Below are 15,657 nucleotides of genomic sequence, written 5' to 3'. Positions count from 1 at the left end.
CATGGGGTAGACGCTGGAGACTCACCAGTTTAAGTCTGGTCTGAGAGATATGACCAGCTTCTGTCGAAAGAGAGAAAGAGAGGAAGAGAGGAAGAGAGAGAGAGAGAGAGAGAAAGAAAGAAAGAAAGAAAGAAAGAAAGAAAGAAAGAAAGAAAGAAAGAAAGAAAGAAAGAAAGAAAGAGAGAGAGAGAAAAAGCAAGAAAAGAAAAAAGAAAGAACACATGGATGATGAGAAAAGTAATGAGAGGAGGAAGGAAGGGCGAAGGGAACCACAGAGAGAAGAAAAGAAAAAGAAAAAAAATACACTCAAATATTACAAAGCTTCAGGAGAGGCTCTAGGCTATCACATTTCTTCTGTAAAAGGAGAATATAGTTTTTCTGTAGTTTGAAACAAAAAGGAAAACTTAAGGAGACAAAAGTAAAGTATCAACTCCAACTTAAATCCTTACTTTCGTTTAGAGTTGCTCAGCTTTCTTTGACTAAACTATGAGCTGTAAACCGGTTTAGTTGCTTTTCTGGCTGCCAAATAAAAGCTACAGAAGTCAGCGGGTAAAATAGAGAAGCTGTCAAGTCAAGCTGGATCAAAACAAAGCTGTGGTTTGCAGGCGGGGCTTGAGCCATCTCTTCCGTTCATGTAAGTGAGCAAGATGCAGCAACAGGATCCCAACCCTGCCGCCTCTTCAGACCAAAATACTTTAGCTTTCTAGTCTAATACGCTTGGCAGGATCTGTGCCTAAAGTGGATTCCATCAGGAACAGTGGTGTTCCTCTGTAATCCCAGTACTTGAGAGGCTGATGCAGGAAGATGGAAAATTCTAGGCCAGTCTGGGATATACAGAAAGACTGTGTAAAAAGCAAGCAAGCAAGCAAGCAAGCAAGCAAGCAGAGATGAGCCCAAGATCTTGTGATAATCCTAATAAATCAGAATCTCACAGCAGGATAGCACACACCTTTAATCCTAGCACTCAGGAAGCAGAAGCTGGTGGATCTCTGTAAGTTTGAGGCTAGCCTGGTCTACACAGTATATTCACGAACAGTCAAAGCAAACAGTGAGAATCTGTCTCAATGAAAAAAAAAAGGGAGAGAGAGAGAGAGAGAGAGAGAGAGAGAGAGAGAGAGAGAGAGAGAGAGAGAGAGAAGAGAAGAGAAGAGAAGAGAAGAGAAGAGAAGAGAAGAGAAGAGAAGAGAAGAGAAGAGAGAATGCAAGAAGCTAAGAGTCAGGCGGTGGTGGCGCACACCTGTAATCCCAGCACTCTGGGAGGCAGAAGCAGGCGGACTTCTGAGTTTGAGGCCAGCCTGGTCTACAGAGTGAGTTCCAGGACAGCCAGGGCTATGCAGAGAAAAAAAAAAAAAAGAAGCAAAGAAGCTAATTGGCAATCAAGGACAATAAAAACAACTGAATTTATTTTCTATGTGCAACACATTCAATTAACATGTTTTAAACCTTCTTAATCCTCACAGCTCTGTGAAATAATTATTATACCCATTTTATAGTTGATAAAATGGAAACATTAGAAAGGTTAAATAATTTGCTCAAAGTTACTCAAATACTAAACAGCAGAGTCAAAATTCAAATCCAGGAGGATTCCAAACCCCACACTCAGAGTCACTATATTAAGCATCCCCATGGCGCCCAGTGGTGTCAGAACAGCATTCTATAATTCCAACCAACAAAGCATAAGGCAGCCCATATTACTGTTAACTGTGAGAACAGCCAGAGCTTTGAGAAATAAATTTCTAAGGAAATCCTTCTTCTGACATGAGAATGCCAACTCTGCTCATCTAAACTGGGTGGCTAATAGAAATGTCTTCCCAAGAGTGGTGAGAGGCTTTGTCTGGTTTGGTGGCTCTTACATCTAGTTGTCAAGGACTTAGCCATTTGCAGTTTCATCACATTCAGTAACAGGCCAAAATGCAAATATTTGTGAAGACCCTGGCCAGCAAGACCATCATCCTAGAATTTGAGCCTAGTGACATCATGGAGAATGTGAAGGCCAAGATGTAAGATAAAGAGGGCACCCCCACCACCAACAGCAGGGGCTCACCTTTGCGGCAAGCATCTAGAAGATGGCCACACTCTTTCTGATTACAACATTCAGAAAGAGTCAGCGCTGTACCTGGTAGTTATTAATTCTTCAGTCTGCATTCCCAGTAGGTAGTAATGGCATTACTCTGCACTATAGCCATTTGCTCCTATTTAAGTTTAGAAATTACAAATTTCAGTAATAGATGAACCTCTGTTAAAAATGTCAATAAAAATTTTGATGCATAATAAGCAAAAAACAAAAGAAAAGAAAAAAAGGAAAGAAAGAAATGTTGTCTCATAAAACAAAAACAAAACACCTTCTCAAAGAGTCTTGACTTCTTCTGAGGCATGCAATCTCAGGTACTAAGATCCACTGCGTACAACTCACCAGAGCATTCCTGACCAGCCTGTCCATCAGGAGCAGCTAATTCCCAAGATTCCCAATGTTCCCCCTGACCATACAGATAGTGACAATACTCACTATCTGACCATTATTACAGATCAAATTATTTGATGGGTTTATTGTTTGTCTCCCTGCACTGGAATGTCCACTCCAGTAGAGAAGTAACTCTGTCAGCCTCTTTGCTACCCTTTCTAAGCAACTAAGCATTTGCACTTGGGATGAGGTAAATACTTGTTAAAGGAGTTAACTGTGTATAGTAGATATCCATTCAATAAATATTTAAGATAAACAGGTACTGTAAGGAAATCAGTCATCAGCTTGGCAAATGTGTCATTGACTACCCAAACAGTAACTAAATAGGAACATTTCAAAAACTAAGACATCATGAAGAAGCTTCATAAACTCCAGGATGGACTGGGCAGATAGAGGAAGGCACCCTGTGAAGGTGGAAGACTCAATAGAGACTGCCAGTGAGTTGTCCATCACCCATGCAGGTGATGTAGCTGAGAGAATTACCCATGCTCCTCTACAGAAGCCCAATAATCATTCACCAAGTTGGACTGAGAATCCACTCTGAGATCTGTCAGTGATGCCTTTCTTGGGTAAACAGGTATTCACATCTCCACAGGAAGAGTAACATAAAACCTGGCAATCCCCAAAAGCGAAATGTTCCAAAAATAAGCACCTCAGCCAAGGAACTGCAAGTATACAACCCCTAAGGACATGTATGCCCAAATCTATGAGGAGGATGGCGGATGATGCCAGGAAAGGGTCAGCCCTATTACCAGGAGGTGTTTCCTAAGTCATGGAAAAGGTTTGTTTTGTCATTGTTTTAAGGTCTCATTCTATAGCCCAGTGGTTTGTGGCATACATAAACTAGTCTACAAGTGAGAGATTATCGGGAGAAAAGTGACATGACCAGGAGATGGTCTTTTTAAAAAAGTTAACGGGCGGTGGTGGGACACGCCTTTAATCCCAGCACTTGGGAGGGCAGAGGCAGGCGAATTTCTGAGTTGGAGGACAGCCTGGTCTACAGAGTGATTTCCAGAACAGCCAGGGCTATACAGAGAAACCCTGTCTCGAAAAACCAAAATAATAATAATAATAATAATAATAAAGTAAGATATTTATTTGAGACAAGATCTATTATACAGCTTTGGCTGCCCTGGAAGTCCCTATCTAGACCAGGCTGGCCTTGAACTCACAGAGATACATCTGCATCTGCTGTACCTGTTCTTTACTACTTTGTGGGTTCTTTTTCCTGCCCTTTATCCCTAACCCCCATTTCATCCCCTATATAGGAGAGAAAAAAAGGATAGTGAGGAGAGAGAGATCTATGAATCTAATTTCTTATTCTTTGTTTCTTCTTTGAGCACAACTACTAATAAAACTTCAACCAATCCCCCTGAAGGACCAACAACCACGACCCCACTTTGAAAAGTTCCCAGAATGCCAAACAACACCAAGTCACAAAAACTATCTGCAGCTGGCAAAAACATGCTTCTGTTAGAGCATGAGGCAAATTATAGTCAGCTGCTGTAGACAGTCTGAGGGATCCCCACAGTCTTCCTCAAAAGTGCTAGAATTAAAGATGTATGCCTATCCAGTTATTCACTTTTAAACCATAATCTTGAGTATGTGTGAGACTCTGGGATATGTGTGTGTATGTATTAATATATGTGTGTGTGTGTGTGTGTGTGTGTGTGTATATACACACACATACACACATGCATATGTATATATATATAACAAAAAATTAAGAACAATAAAAACCCACTCTGAATTGCCACTAAATAAACCTTCAGCTATGTGTAGGCTAGTGTGACAGAGGAGGGGCATAGGAACAAACTATGTTACGTGCAATGTATTTTTGAAAAATGTCATGAAAGAGACAGAAAAGAAGTCATTCAGTCTTTTTATTTTGACTCCACTAATCATTTGAATGCACTGCACGTATTAGTGGGCAAATCTAATTCATTCATTCTCTCTCTCTCTCTCTCTCTCTCTCTCTCTCCTCTCTCTCCCTCTCTCTCTCTCTCTCTCTCTCTCTCTCTCTCTCTCTCTCTCTCTCTCTCTCTCTCCAAGACAGGGTTTCTCTCTGTATAGCCCTGAATGTCCTGGAACTCACTCCATAGACCAGGCTGGCCTCGAACTCAGAAATCTGCCTGCCTCTGCCTCCCAAGTGCTGGGAATTAAAGGCGTGCACCACCACTGCCCGGTGCAATTCTAATTCTTAAGGTCCTCAGAAAAGTTGTAAATCAGAAAGCCTTATTACAGTTATAAGACATTTTTTACAAGGAAAAAGAAATAGAAGGACAACAAGGTAGCTCAGTGGGTAACAGTGCTTGTTAACAAACCTGGCACTCTAAGTTGAATGCCTAGTTCTCCACATGGTCAAAGTAGATTCCTTCAAGTTGTCTTCTAAACTCCATAAGCACAACATGGCACACTACAGACAGACCAACAGACAGACACACACACACATACTACACACACAATGAATAAATGTAATTTAAAATTTGAAAGGAAGGAAGGAAGGGCAAGCGAGCTGGAAAAATAGCTCAGTGGATACAGAGAGAGGGGGGAGGGAGAGGGAAGGAGGGAGGGAGCTGGGAAGACAGCTCAGTGGATACAGTGTTTCCTTCAGATCTCCTGCACCTACATAAAAGTCAAGAGCAGTGATGCATGTCTGTAAGTAGTTCTGTGTTGGGAGAACAGAGACAGCCAGTCCTTAGGACTCACTGTCCAGCCAGTCTATGTGAAACTCAAGTTCCAAGTTCAGTAAGCGAACCTATTTCAGAAAATAATATAGAAGGTTAAGAGTGATTAAGAGCACTCATTGCTGTACAATGAGGACCGCCAGCACACATAAAAGCTGTTATGGTTCTGTGCACTGAAGAAGTCAAAGGTAGGATGATTGCTGGGGCTTGCTGGATGTCAGTCCAGCCAAAAACAAAACAAACAAGACAAAACCAAACAAACAAACAAAAAAGCAAACAAAAAACCTGAGCCACAGGTTCAGTGAGAGAGCCTTCCTCAAAGAAACAAAGGCAGAGTGATAGAGAAAGACAAAAGGAAACTCAAGAAATGCCCTCCTCAGGCGTCAGCACACACATATTAATATACATCATACACTATTCACACAGCCACAAAAAAGGAAGAAAGAAAGAAAGAAAGAAAGAAAGAAAGAAAGAAAGAAAGAAAGAAAGAAAGAAAGAAAGAAAGGAAGGAAGGAAGGAAGGAAGGAAGGAAGGAAGGAAGGAAGGAAGGAAGGAAGGAAGATAGGTGACAGAGCAATAGCCATAGAGGAAAATCATGGACCTTTGAGTTCCATATCTATATGCATGGCAGACAGCACACACACATACACTAAACACATACACAGAGTGGGAGAGGAGAAAGGTTAGTAAAGTAATGTCAAATTAAGTAAATGATGTACAGTATACTTAGATATAACAATAAATAAATCTTTAAAAAAATATATGCATGGCCTAAAAAATGTTTTGAGAAAAACAACCTGTGGATATATCTGATATAGTTCACTTTACAGAACTTAAAGTAGTTCAAGCACCAAAAAGATAAACGAAAACCAGGTTTAGTCAAGATGAGGATCCTTGTAAAATGAAACAGGAAGCATGATAATTAAAGCTCAAAAAACCTGGCAAACTCAAATATTCTAACCTCTGGAATATTTTCAACATTTAAAAGAATCTGCACAGGGTCTTGAGAGATGGCTCAGTAGTTAAGAGCACTAGTTTCTTCCACAAGATCCAGGTTTTGCTGTTAGCACCCACATGGTGTTTCACAATCACTAGTAATTCTATTTCCAGGGGATCCAAAGCCCTCTATTGGCCTCCATGAGTAACCGACACACATATGTACCCATATACACATACAGGAAAAACACTCATACACATAAAACTTTAAAATCTTTTTTAAAATGTGTGGATGTGGATATATATATATATATATATATATATATATATATATATATATAAACAAATTCTAACTAAATCAATCTTCCACTATCAACACAAACTTATTATATATGCTTTATCATGTATTGCAAAGTAGTCCAACAGTACCATATTCTCCATTTGCAATTTTTGCTATCAAAAATGAGTAGGCAAGGCCCTCAAGATGGCTTAGCAGAAAAAAGTGCTTGCAGTATGACCTAAATTCAATCCACAGGACTAATATGATAGAAGGATGGAACCAGATACTATACGTTATCTTCTTAACCACACTTATGCTATGGCACACATGCATACACATCCTGACCAGCCTTTACTATTTTTCTGTCATTCTGTTGTTATAACATTCATTTCAACTAAGATGAAAGGATATTTCATTGTAGTTTAGATCTGATGATTAGAATATCGAACACTTTTTTCTTACATTTGTTGACCATTTGGAGGTCTTATTTTGAGAAATGTATTTGTTTAGATAAACCTTTTTTTGTTTGCTTTGTTTTGAGACAGGCTCTCTCTATGTAGCCCTAACTGTCCTGGAACTCAATCTGTAGACCAGTCTGGCCTAGAACTCATCTCTGACCCCTGAGTGCTGGAATCAAAAGAAGGCACCATCACACTTGGAAATTTTCCAAATTTTTAAAGTCAGATTATTTTGAATTTTGGTTTTTGTTACCTAATTGAGTAATTTGCAAATTATTTTCCAAATCTTTTTTTTTTTTTAAAGGGCAAAGTCTCACTATGTAGCCCTGGCTATCCTGGAACTTCTAGGAAGATCAAGCTGACCTGAAATCTCTAGGATCTGCCTGCTTCTGCCCCACAAGTGCTGGGATTAAAACAATGCGTCACCATGCCAAGCTGAAAATATTTTCTTAACAAGCCATAAATATTAACACGAGAAATATTTAGACAACTTTTTCCCCACTAAACATGTTATCTAGAAGGTCTTTCTTAGTCACTAATAGGTTCTAAATCTTCCCTGACCAGTGTGGAAGCCATTAGGCATATGTGTCTAGAGTGACTTGAAATGGAACTGCTGTCATGCCAGGTGGAGTGATGGACACCTGAAATCACAGCACTCCAGAGACTAAAACAGGGGTATCACAAGTTCCAGTACAGCCTGGGCAACAATAGTGAATTCAAGGTTAATCAGAGCTACCTTATAAGATCCTATTCTCAAAAACAAAGCAACAACAAAAGAAGCAAAAGAATAGAAAGAATAAACAAGAAAGAAATGGAGGCAATGTAATAGAATATTTTTTCCTTCATTTTCTATTTCTTTTATATTGGTTTGTTATTTTGAAACTGGTTCTTATATAGCCAAGGATGACTTTAAACTCCTGCCTCTACTTCCCAGTGCTAGATTACAGGCCAAATGATGATCATGTTGGGCTGAGGAAGTAAATTTCAATCAAAGCAGTCTTAAATGGTTAACACAAAACAGCTTTAATTAAATCAATCTCTCTCTCTCTCTCTCTCTCTCTCTCTCTCTCTCTCTCTCTCTCTCTCTCCCCCTCCCTCCCTCCCTCCCTCCCTCCCTCTCTCCCTCTCTCCCTCCCCTTCTCCACCTCTGCTACCCTCTCAACTCCCCTCTCCATGCCCTGAATAAACTCTATTCTATACTACACCCTCGCATGGCTGGTCCCTCAGGGGAAGGGATGCCTCAACATGGGCCTGCTGGATTTCTGAGTTCGAGGCCAGTCTGTTCTACAGAGTGAGTTCCAGTACAGCCAGGGCTACACAGAGAAACCCTGTCTCGAAAAAAACCAAAAACCAAAAAAGAAAAGAAAAGAAAAGGAAAGGAAAGGAAAGGAAAGGGAAAAGGAAAAGGAAAAGGAAAAGGAAAAGGAAAAGGGAAAGGGAAAGGGAAAGGAAAAGGAAAAGGAAAAGGAAAAGGAAAGGAAAGAAAAGAAAAGAAAAGGCTGATGAGATGCTTACTGAACAAGCCTAACAACCTGAGTTTGCTTCCTACATGAAGATGAGAATCAAGTCTACCAATACAAAGTTCGTGTCTACAAAGTTCTCTGATCTCCACATATACAACATGATAACCACATTCTGATAAAATACATTTTTAAAATTGAAAAGAATTTTTTTCCTGGAGGTTCTCAAGCTAAGCAGCAATGTATCATTAGTTATTTGCACTTCCCAAGGAAAAAAAGGGCACATAATAGGCTGCCTTGGTGGCTAACCCTTGACTGAGACTAGAGTCCTTTCTAATTTTCTAGTCAGCTTTCTAAACAATTGTCTGTAAGTGTCTATGTAAAGGAACCACTCTAGAGTAGTTATCAACATATACATCTGGGTTCTCTAAAACCTTCCTGCAGTGCTCGTGATTCCTTGGTCTAAGGACCCTATGAGGGCTTATCAAGCTGGAACCACCTTGTTCAAGGCCCTCTCTGAAAGAAGTTCTTAGGCCAGCTCCAATTCTGACTTTTCTCATGAGCACTGCAAACTCCATGCTGGCAAGTCATTCCCAGATACCCTAGACTGCCCAAGTACTTCTAGAATGATGGCAGAGGCAACTTAGGCCAGGACAGCTCTACTTGAACAGTTTCAAGTCCAGGCCAAAGCAAGGCCAGTTAGTCAAAGGGCACAACACAACACAACCAGTTTCTGACTTGCATTTCCTTCCTACAAGAGCAGAAAGCAAGAGTATTCAATGGTTTGGCCAAAAAACTACAAAACTAGTTTTGAAAGAAATCATGTATCTGGAAGGTGGTAGCACATGCCTTTAATCCCAGCATTGGGTAAGCAGAGCCAGGCAGACCTCGGAATTTGAAGCCAGCCTGGTCTACAGAGCAAGTTCCAAGACAGCCAGAGCTACAAAGAGAAATTCTGTCTTGAGAAGGAGAGGAGAGGAGGGGAGGGGAGAGGGGGGGGAGGGGAGGGGAGGGGAGGGGAGGGGGGGAGAGGGGAGGGGAGGGGAGGGGAGGGGAGGGGAGAGGGGAGGGGAGGAGAGGGGGAGGGGAGGGGAGGGGAGGGGAGGGGAGGGGAGGGGAGAGGAGAGGAGGGGAGAGGAGAGGAGAGGAGAGGAGAGGAGAGGAGAGGAGAGAAGAGAAGAGAAGAGAAGAGAAGAGAAGTCACTAACTACTGTGCTCCAACCATGTGTAAATCAATACATATGAAGCCAACTCAGTGAATGTCATTCTCTTTCTAAGTTAAGGAATCTGAGCTCCTACTGGGATGACGGATGATATTACCCTGATAGGGAGGATATTCTATTACAACACTCACAAGGTGAAACTCAAATCTCCTACGGCACAAACAATGCTTTTAGTACTTTCAGTGCTAGGGAACTAACAGCCATTTCCCAGCTCTCTCTTATTTGATCAACTGCATTTACATCTATTGTTTAAGAAGCACTTGCTCCTGTGGCTTTACAGGCCTTTTTTGTATTTATTTAATGTACATCTTAGGATGGATGATAAGTAAAAGTATTTGTAACCAATGGCTGAAAAGTCTAAGGCATAAAAGAGTCTGTCTTAGCATACAGTAATCATATTGAGATTCCAGCTTGTATGTGCTTTTGTGGTAAAAGTAGCATCCCTTCCCAAGTACTTTCATGCAGATAACATTTCTCCCACAAGCTAGTCATGCCAATGCAGCTTGGCCACCTACTTTGGCTATAACACTTTTGTCTGATAAGGGTTAACTTTAGTAACCCTTTTCTGTATGATTAATGTAATTTAGGAAGAAATTGTGACTGATACTTACTGAACTCCTTCCCTACACGAAGGTATAAAGATAAGGACATTCATGTGTGCTTTGAAATGAAGTCCCAATTTGATACCGTTTGTATGTTATACAGTAGGAGATACATCAACTCCTAATCAATCTTATACAACTGAGAAAATTTTGTATGTTTAACAATTTAATAATTTCTGCCTTTCCTAACTTTAGCAATTCAAAAGAGAAAATATGAAGGGAAAATATCACCTCACAAAGACTGAAGAAAACAGAGGTAATGAGACTCTAAAACCCTTCCTTGAACAAGAGCAACATGCCACCTAGTTCCCTCCCCTTTCCTCCAGCCTCCCATTCCCACCTCTCTCCAGGCCTCTCCTTGCCATACCCAGCCCTGTAGAGGACAATTAAGTTGGGAAGGGGAGCAACTCCAACTCTTAAAGCTATGAATTTCTAAGGGAACAACAGCAGAGCTGCCTACTCATGTAACAGTTTTGCCTGATTTTTGTTGTTTTAGTGGTCTCATGTATCCCAGAGAGGCCTCAAACTTACTCTACAATTCAGGATAACTCTGAACTTCTGTCTTCCCTATGTAGATTCTGGGATTACAAGTATGGACTGCCACACCCAGTTTTACATGGTGCTGGCACTGAACTGAGGGCCCCGTGCATGCTAGGGAAGCACTCTACCAACTGAGCTACATCCCCAACCCCTTCTGTTATCATAAGAAAGTCTTAAAGATAACCATATTTCGTGGTAGTAATTTCTGAGAAGAAAGGAGGTGGGATCGGGCCCTTTCCCTTTACACAGTCTATCTTTCTACCCTGCTTGAGACATGGACATATGTTAATGCTGTTTTCTCTTTTAATGCTGATAAAAAGAAGCATCAATGCAAAGAACAATTAAGCCATTTTAAAGTCAACTGTAAGTATACTATTGAAAGTTTTAAAAATACTATCAATTTTGAGAATTTAGCAGAAATTAAAAACCAACAGACACGCACCTAAAAGTATTTAGAATGCTCACCTTTATTTAAATGTCTAATAAAGATTTTTTTCAAAAGCAAATCAAATTTTCTAAAGTATCTAAAGCAGTGTGACCTTCCTTACTGCTCTGTTACACCCCCTCTTTTCAGCACCCACTCTTATAGTGCTGATTGTTTTTGGATTTTTTCTTTGTCTGTTCTCAAGTAAGTCTTGCTATCTCTCCCTGGCTGGCCTGAAACTATGAACTCTGGCTGTCCTTGAGTCATTAATTTTCTGCCTCAAACTTTAAGCATATGCCATTATGCCAAGCTCCCACAGTGTTCTCATGCACACTTTTCCTCAGATTCACCATCAGGTTTACATTTCTTAATTGCCTATAGTTCATAGGTTTGTGTCTCACTGGATTTCCATGAGAGGTTAGTTCCAGGTTCTATACAGAGCTTCATGTTGGCAGTATATTTTAAATAACATGGACAAGTACAAGGAGACAACAAATTAACCAAATGATTTAATATTTAGAAGGGCCAATAGCATGCCTTTTTCAGAAGGAAAAGGGTGTTTTCCTTCTGAAGTCACAGCAGCATGCTCCAAGAAGCACAAGTGTTTCACAAGGTGCTGGGAGGCACAAGGATAATGGTTAGAAAGCAAAGTCATAGAAGGGCAGAAGAAAGACCAGGACTGGTTAGTAAACAAGACATAACCATACACATCTACATATAGAATGCCTACCCTGTTTCTGGAGCTAGTAATTTATTATTGCAGACTTTTTTAGTAACCAAGAGTTCTTATGGTCATACCAAAACTCAGTGGTGACTCTATTTGTTCCCCTTTATGACAGCTTCTGCCCACCAATCTATGCTTTTTCAATGTAACAAGCTAGACAAGGCAACTACCCAAAGGCCATTCAAACACTCCCAGATCCATAGGAGAACATGTTTTACTAACAGCAGATCCATGCAGCGTAGAACACAGGACTTTTATGCAAGGAAGAGGAGAATACCGTATTTCAACAATGGACAGGCCCACATAGAAATAAAACAAGGCCTGCCCAGGACCAAAAGGCATACCATCCCACAGTGAGCTCTAATTTGAGTTTGGTGTCATGCTAGGGCTCTGGCCAAAGTAAATTACTATGGTTCCTGATTTCCTTAAAGGAGGACAGAGAAAGAGGACAGCATACACCAGTGCAGAGAACGCGCACAAGGAGATGAAAGCAGAGGGGAGTGGCAAACAGTCCAGCACCATCCCTTCAAGCTTCAAATCCACCCTTTTCAAGTAGCAATTCTACTCCTGTATATTATATATGCTTCATATATACTTGTGTGTATATGTACATATATGCATATAGATATATTCAGATGTATACATATACTTTATATATACTTCAAACATACTCTAAAGAAACTTCTGCCCAGGAACACGAATCCTGAGCAAATACATACGTATATACATACATACGTGTCACACACACACAACTGTCCATGTTAACAGGGAACAACCTAAATATTCATCAGAATCAAATAGGAGTTCATATAACCAAATACTATCCATTAGAGAAAGTACTAAAAGCCAGAGCTACTAGACAATATTGATGATTTGCATAAGCCTGAATTAAAAATGACAGGCTATATACAATATGAGAACATTTCTACAAGCTCCAAAAAACGCTGAAGCCAAGAGTAGTGGTGCACACCTTTAATACTAGCACTGGGAAGGCAGAAGGCAGGCAGATCTCTGTGAGTTCCAGGCCGGCCAAGGCAAGTAAGATCATGTCTCAAAAACAAACAAACAATAAACAACCCAAAATAAAAAACATACAAAACTAAAAAACATATTGTTTACAGACTCTCATGTAGTAAAACTGTAATGGAGGGGCATAATTCAGAAGGGGGGGCAAAATGTATGTGGTTCAGGAAGGAACATGGAGAGTTTGGCAGGTGGCGTAATGCTCTATATTTTTCAATAAATGACATAGAAAGATGTGCTTGTCATCATTTTCCATGCCCTATATATTGGTGCGATGTTGTGGTGTGATGTTGTTCAAAATAAAGGGAGAAAAAGAAACACCAGCAGAGTTGAGGGTGGAACCCCACAGTGCACCCAGTCTCTGGCTTACAGGCACCTCCATCTGCCCTGCTGGACTAACAGGGTAAGTAAAATAGAACCTGAGAATCAACTCGGTGTAGAAGCAGAAAATGAACACCTCCAGGCACTTCTTTGTGCTTACTGGGCAAAACCAGCCCTGCAGGCTGTCTTATCACAGGGTCAATCCCAACACACTGTCCCCAAAGAATTATATAGAACAAATACTTTGCCATAAAGAAACAGAAAATATCGCCAAGCATATTTTTTGATGCAAGTTTCCAGATGGTTCCAATGGACAGAAAAATGGATTGAATTTAGGAACAAGGCAGTCATTTTACAGAGCTTGTAAGAACCAGGAGACTCTGTGACCAGTATCTAGGGGAGGAGAAAATTAAACCTTGCATTTAAGAACACACTCAACTGATGCCCCAAACTAAGAGCACAGAGGACCCAGAGAATGTGTGTGATGTGAAGCACAGATGAAGGTATGTACTGAACCCCCAAGTGTTAACCAGCTTTACCTGCAACAGGTGACAACTGAATTTGGCACATGCTAAGTACATTGGGAAATAATTATATCAAAGCCATCTTTACCACATCTGTGTAACATTAACATATGTACAGCCCACGGGCGCCTGTGAGGCAGGAAGAAGAGTGACTTACTGACCGTAAGGAAGGCCAGATTCGGTCAGACCCAGCCAAGAAGGACACTGGGCTGGGTCCAGGAGGCCACTATTGCTCCAGGAGGGCAGGAGGGTGGTCCAAGCCAAGGCAGAAAGTGAGACTGCTGGAAAGGGCAGGCTACACAACAACAGTCTTGGAAGGCCCAGGCGAAGGCAGCCCCCAGCCCCCAAAGCCAGGACGAGCTTGGAGTGGAGGACGTCCCCTCCACTCGACCCGGAGAGATGGGGAGGCGGGGCCTGTCACTGAGCCAGCCTGGCGGCCCCCTAGGCCAACACCTTTTCCCACCCGCCCGTTGCTCACCTGGGCACGCAGCTGGATGAGCTCCGGTCCACCTCCCAAGTAGCATACAAATTCATCTGCACTGGGGCGGGGGTGCGGCCTGGTCCTGGACCGCCCGGAGGCGCAGAGCCGGAGGCCACCGCGACGGCCATGGAGGTGGAGGTGGAGGAGGACGAAGAGGAGGCGGCCGCAGCCGAGGTGGACGAGGACGACGAGGTAGCCTGGGCCAGCTTGGGGGGCGTCGGCTGTTGTGGCTGCGGCGGCTGCTGCGGCGGCTGCTGCTGTGGGGACTGGGCGACCCCAGAGCCCCGCTGACTGCTGCCGCCCCCGGAGCCTCCGGGACCACCGCCCGCCCCTCCGCGTTCCGCCATGGCCTGGCCAGGGGTGGAAGGGGCGCGGGGCTTACGCACACTGATGGCACGCGAACGACTCTCAGGCTTACCCCCGCGGCGGCAGCGGCTCAGCGCGTCTCCTCAGAACGCCCGGCAGAGCGCGAGCCACCAGCGAATCTGCACGCACGCGCGGGCCTTCGCTGCGCGCGATCCTCGCGCTCGCCCGCCGCCGCCTGTTGCGGCCCGCGAGGCCCAGACACTGGGTGGGCGTGTCCGAAAGGGGCGGGGAGCCGCGGCCCCACCCGGCCCGGCGCCGTGGGGCGGGGCCAGACTCGCGCTCGGCCCCGCGGCCTCTGGGAAGGGGCTACAACCCGCGCTCTCTCGCGGCGCGGCCCTTCAGTCCCTGGCAGGCCTCTGGCATGCAGGCTCCGCGCCCCTCCTCCCCACCCCCGCCCTCCGCGGGCTGCCGCTACCCCGCCAGCGGAAACCCGGGTTTTCCGGGGCGCGGTCCCGGACCGGAGAAGACTGTACGGGAGCGCGCTCAGCCCCTGGGATCTGCAGAACACAGTGGAGGCCGACCCGCGGCTGGTCACGCGATGCATGGAAACCGGATAGCCCGCTGTGGCGACCCCTTCTATGGGTATTTCACCCACGTCTGCAAAAGGAGCAGCCGGCCACCACCTCATAGGGTTTCTGCTTGAAGATAGGCAGGAGCCAGTTAAGGTTGGCTAGGTCCACAGCCTTTCTTGGTACAGCGCCCCCCGAAACAGCCTTCTTTACAAAGTCCCAGAGTGCCTCACTGCTTTCTTAATTTCTAAAATTCTATTTCTCTCAAGGCCTGATCGGCTGCCATCCCCACACCCCCACCCTACCTAGAGCTCTTGCACTCTCCTACACCCACACCTTCTCCCCAGTACTTGAGCAAATGTCATGGAATCCTGTGCTCCAACCTAGTCTAGTTTTTCAAAACACTTCTCAGAACTCAGGGACCAAGGTGAAACAAGCCCCTTCAGACCCTATACCCCACACCCACCCACAAGCACACACACTAGTGAATCCAAGTAGTTAGCGGGACTCGAACAATTTAGATTTTATTTAGATAGAGATGTTATCCAATAGGTAAGAAATAGGCCTCTCTGCCACAAGGTCAATGAGGAAGGCCTGGGCTGGCCTACTTCCCTAGCCCACAGTTACTTCCAGCCTAA

General features: G+C 43.4%; 1 protein-coding gene across 1 annotated transcript in view; it reads right to left on the bottom strand.

Moving 5' to 3' along the window:
• The window catches only part of Pacs1 (phosphofurin acidic cluster sorting protein 1), a 132,387-nt gene extending 117,521 nt beyond the window's left edge, over positions 1-14,866 (bottom strand). The window contains exon 1 of the mRNA XM_052192898.1: positions 14,142-14,866. Within this exon, the coding sequence (XP_052048858.1) occupies positions 14,142-14,491 (350 nt within the window). The 5' untranslated portion in view covers positions 14,492-14,866. The remainder of the gene's footprint in view (positions 1-14,141) is intronic.
• Between the last annotated feature and the right edge of the window lie 791 nt (positions 14,867-15,657).

Source organism: Apodemus sylvaticus, chromosome 1, assembly GCF_947179515.1.
Source record: "Apodemus sylvaticus chromosome 1, mApoSyl1.1, whole genome shotgun sequence".
In the NCBI taxonomy this organism is placed as follows: domain Eukaryota; kingdom Metazoa; phylum Chordata; class Mammalia; order Rodentia; family Muridae; genus Apodemus; species Apodemus sylvaticus.
The sequence above is the reverse complement of the archived record's forward strand: the minus strand, read 5'-3'. Positions and strand labels throughout refer to the sequence as shown.